The 4,082-nt window shown below is 38.6% G+C and overlaps 1 protein-coding gene across 1 annotated transcript; it reads left to right on the forward strand.

Moving 5' to 3' along the window:
* The first annotated feature begins 242 nt into the window (after positions 1 to 242).
* LOC137659943 (zinc finger MYM-type protein 1-like) lies at positions 243 to 3,652 on the forward strand. Its single transcript, XM_068394699.1, has 3 exons — positions 243 to 1,808; positions 3,365 to 3,460; positions 3,623 to 3,652. Exons 1-3 carry the CDS (start codon positions 243 to 245, stop codon positions 3,650 to 3,652), a joined length of 1,692 nt encoding a protein of 563 aa, XP_068250800.1.
* The last annotated feature ends 430 nt before the right edge of the window (positions 3,653 to 4,082 follow it).

The raw sequence follows: 4,082 nt of genomic DNA on the forward strand, positions 1-4,082 counted from the left end.
AGCACTCGATATTTCAGGTCCGGCCAGCGGCGGATTTAGGGGGGGGCCGAGTAGGCCATGGCGAAATTTGATTCATAATTCGGCGTGGGCACTTTATAATCAATGGAAATTATTTTGGGATTCTAGAGCTGCTGAGCATATACGACAGTTTCTTGGCAGCACATATCAAGAAACATGCAAACAAAGGTAGTGGTCATACTTCCTACTTGTCGCATGTCATTTCTGAGGAAGCCATTGGAATAATGGCAGAAAAGGTTATGTCCTCAATAACAGATGAAGTAAAAACAGCAAAGTACTTCTCAATTTCTGTCGACTCCACACCAGATATTTCACACATGGATCAACTTAGTTTTACAATCCGCTATGTACTGCCTACTACAGGTCCAGTTGAAAGTTTTTTGCAGTTTATTCCCATGCTAAGCCACACTGGCAGAGATATTGCTACAACTGTTCTTGATTTTCTTAAAGAGAAGAACATTTCAGTTCTCGACTGCCGAGGACAGTCCTATGACAATGCCAGCAACATGTCTGGTAAATATCAGGGAACCCAACAGATAATCAAGAACAAGTGCAGTGAAGCTGAGTACATCCCATGTATGGCTCATTCCTTAAACTTGGTGGGTAAGTGTGCCGCAGAAAGCTGTCCTGCTGCAGTGTCATTGTTTGGTGTAATGCAAAACTTGTACTCCTTCCTTGTCGCATCTACTTATCGTTGGCGGAGACACCGTGACTTAATAGAGACTAATAAAGATAAGAAGTTGAAAGTTGATAAAAAACTTTCAGACACTCGTTGGTCAGCACGAGCAGATGCTGTAGCTGCTCTCAGTAGAGCACACAAAGAAAACATCATTGTTCTGGAAGAGTTTTCCTCGGATCAGAATCAGCCAGCTGAAACAAGAGCTGAAGCAAGTGGCCTTCTCAAAGGTTTGAAAAAACTTGAAACAGTAATTCTTCATGAAGTTTGGGATACAGTATTGGAAAGGTTTCAGAGTGCCAGTATTCAACTGCAAAATCCTGGAATCTCCCTCAACACAGCTGTCACACTGCTGGAGTCTCTTTTACAGTTTTTTAAAGACCTGAGATCCCAGTTCGATGATTTTGAAGCAAAAGCTATGGCTAAGTGTGATCCCAGTGACGTGACTGGTAAAGTTGCATACTACGCCGACAGGCAGTCGCAGCGTATCAGAAAGCGCAAGCGTCACCACGATGAACTAGACTCGGTGGAGGATGTTATGCTGACAGGGAGAGACATGTTTAGAGTGACTGCTTTCTTGCCAATCATTGACAAGCTCTATGCTGCCCTAACACAACGCCTTGCAGCTTACAGCGACCTTCGAGAGAAATTTGGGTTTTTATCAGAAATCTCAAACAAAACAAACACTGAACTTAAAGCAGCTGCTGAAAAGCTTGTGTCTTCATATCCTAATGACTTGGAGGCGGGATTAGAGTCAGAGCTTTTGCAGTTTGCACACCTCATGAAATCCATTCCAAGAGGTTCATCTGAAAGTGCTCCTTCATTAGGTGGTGTAAAAGCTGCACAAAGACAAAGTCCGGAACTAGAAATGTATAAGATAATTCACAGACATGACATGGTTGAAACATTTGCTAATGTTGAAATTGTATTACGACTCTATCTCTGCATGTTTGTCACAAACTGCACTGGGGAGCGATCATTCTCCAAGCTGAAACTACTAAAGAATTATCTAAGAAACACCATGGGGCAGAACCGCTTATCTTCACTCACCCTGTTGAGCATTGAGCATGTAAAATTAAGGGTGCTTGATTTTACTGATGTCATCAAACAGTTTGTAAGTAAGAAGGCTCGAAAAAAATCATTTTTTTAATGAGAAATAGTTGAGTGTACCGTGCAAATTGCATGCAATAAACAAAACCCACTCATTTTGCCATTTTGCCACTCACTTCAGTCAAACAGTATTCTCTTTTGTTTATGGTGTATTATTGAAGTTATTATTTTTCAATGGTGCATCATTATAGTTGGGGATCTCCTTAGTTAATGGTGTATTATTATAGTAATTTTCTTGTTATGCTTCAAAAAAGTAAATGTGTAATGTTCAACTGTGAAATGGTCACTTGGATAATTATCAATAAATTGAATATTGTTTAAAAAGAAAATTTATTTCAACGCTTATCTCTTTAGTTAATGGTATATTATTATAGTTATTTCTTATTGTTGTCTTCAAAAAATCATATGGGTAATGTTCAACTGTGAAATGGTAATTTGGTTGAATTTCAATAAATTTAATATTGTTTAAAAAGCTAATTTATTTTAACGCTTCGCTCATACACTGGTTTGAGGGCCCGGTAAGGTCACCGGGCCTAGGGCCCCGCACAACCTAAATCCGCCTCTGGGTCCGGCCATGCTCAAACTAATCAGGGCTCAAAACGTCGTCAAAACGTCATCATCTTGGATGACCTCGCCAGATATCATCGGCTGTGTGCAGCTGCTCGCCGAAAGCGGTAAACACACCTGGCAAAAGGTTGCAAGGCATCGTGACTGTCGCAAGGTGGTATGATATGGCACGAACATGGCTGACAGCCTTAGAGGTGTGTGTATGACGTCTCAAAACCTATATTGCAAGGTAGCTCGAGGTCACCCACCTTGCACCACACCATAACAAAATTTAAGCATGTCTTAAAAACCTGGTGATGTCGTAACCTTTTACAATTTTCTTGCGAGGTCCTGTCACTAGCTGCCACGTGCTGCTGTGAGGTGTTTTGCGTGGTCGCACGACCCCAATTCTCAACAAAAAAATGAGTAGGTATCAACCCGGCTTTACAGTGTACTGTACTGTTCCTTTGAAATTTGAGTGTCATATGAATAAACTGAAGAACTTTCTTTGATGGATGTTTTCTGGAAAAAATTCTATCAACAAAGTTTCCACCTTTAAAGCATCATGTTTGAAAATTGAAGTCAGGGACATCGGATCTCATTGGTTTCCGCTGTAATCTAGGACTAGAGTCATGTTTCAGGGAATTTGTGATGGCCTTGCGTTGGTTTGCTTGCCCGAGAAGTCTTGTTCACATAGTGTATCTAAGTCTCCTAGCTTAGAAGCATTATTGATGCTATTGCAACCATTCTGCGTAAGTTTGGCATAGCCGGCAAAACTGTCAATGTTAATTGGTTTAGAGCGGAGTATACACAAAGCCATCGTAATTATTTGGTCATATGAAGAGCACTTAAAATTAAAAGAAACTAATTGTCTCTATTTTACTTTGTAAATGGTAAACAATTATTTAACAAAAAATGTCCAGTCGTATAGATCTAGCAAAGTAACATTTGGTAGACACGCCAAATGTATACACCATATCCTTAACTAGTGTGATTATTTGAATTCTCTAACAGTGTTTAAACACCATACTCAAATTGATACATGCTACACAAGTTAAAATATCGCAAAATTGGATTTGTTACACTACCATGGTGGCCATCTGGAAAACGGTAATTTTTTGTCATGTTGCCCAAGGCAGATATTTGTAAACTTTATTTTTTGCCTGGAGAACACACCCAATAAAAAGTTGTAACGTAGAATAAAACAATACTTTGAAGTAATTTTTCGAAACTCCATTCATAATGTACTTTCGTTTACTGGACTATATTCAGTCTACAAAGGACTCACAGTTTAAGGCATAAAGCAGTCATTAAATTTGGCCAGTAATACCCATTCATTAAACAGCTATAGGTTAGACAAGTGTAGTCTATGCTTGAAGTGATCAAGGTCTGTCTCCCACCACTTCTAAGCCTTATTATTATTATTATTATTATTATTATTATTATTATTATTATTATTATTATTACAAGCTAAGCTACAACCCTAGTTGGAAAAACAAGATGCTATGAGCCCAGGGGCTCTAACAAGAAAAAATAGCTCAATGAGGAAAGGAAATAAGGAAATAGATAAACTGCAAGAGAATTATTGAACAATTAAAACAAAATATTTTAAGGACAGTAACAACATTAAATTAAATTTTGCATATATAAACGATGAAAAGTTAACCAGAATAAGAGGAAAAGAAATAAGATAGAATAGTGTACTCGAGTGTACCATCAAGTAAGAGAACTC

The sequence above is a fragment of the Palaemon carinicauda genome, chromosome 20, assembly GCF_036898095.1.
Source record: "Palaemon carinicauda isolate YSFRI2023 chromosome 20, ASM3689809v2, whole genome shotgun sequence".
NCBI lineage: Eukaryota > Metazoa > Arthropoda > Malacostraca > Decapoda > Palaemonidae > Palaemon > Palaemon carinicauda.

Coding starts and splice junctions, on each gene's coding strand:
- LOC137659943 (XM_068394699.1), top strand. CDS start 243: ATGGCAGAAAAGGTTATGTCCTCAATAACAGATGAAGTAAAAACAGCA. Junction 1,809..3,364: donor CTGATGTCATCAAACAGTTT/GTAAGTAAGAAG, acceptor ATTCTCTAACAG/TGTTTAAACACCATACTCAA. Junction 3,461..3,622: donor TGGTGGCCATCTGGAAAACG/GTAATTTTTTGT, acceptor GACTATATTCAG/TCTACAAAGGACTCACAGTT.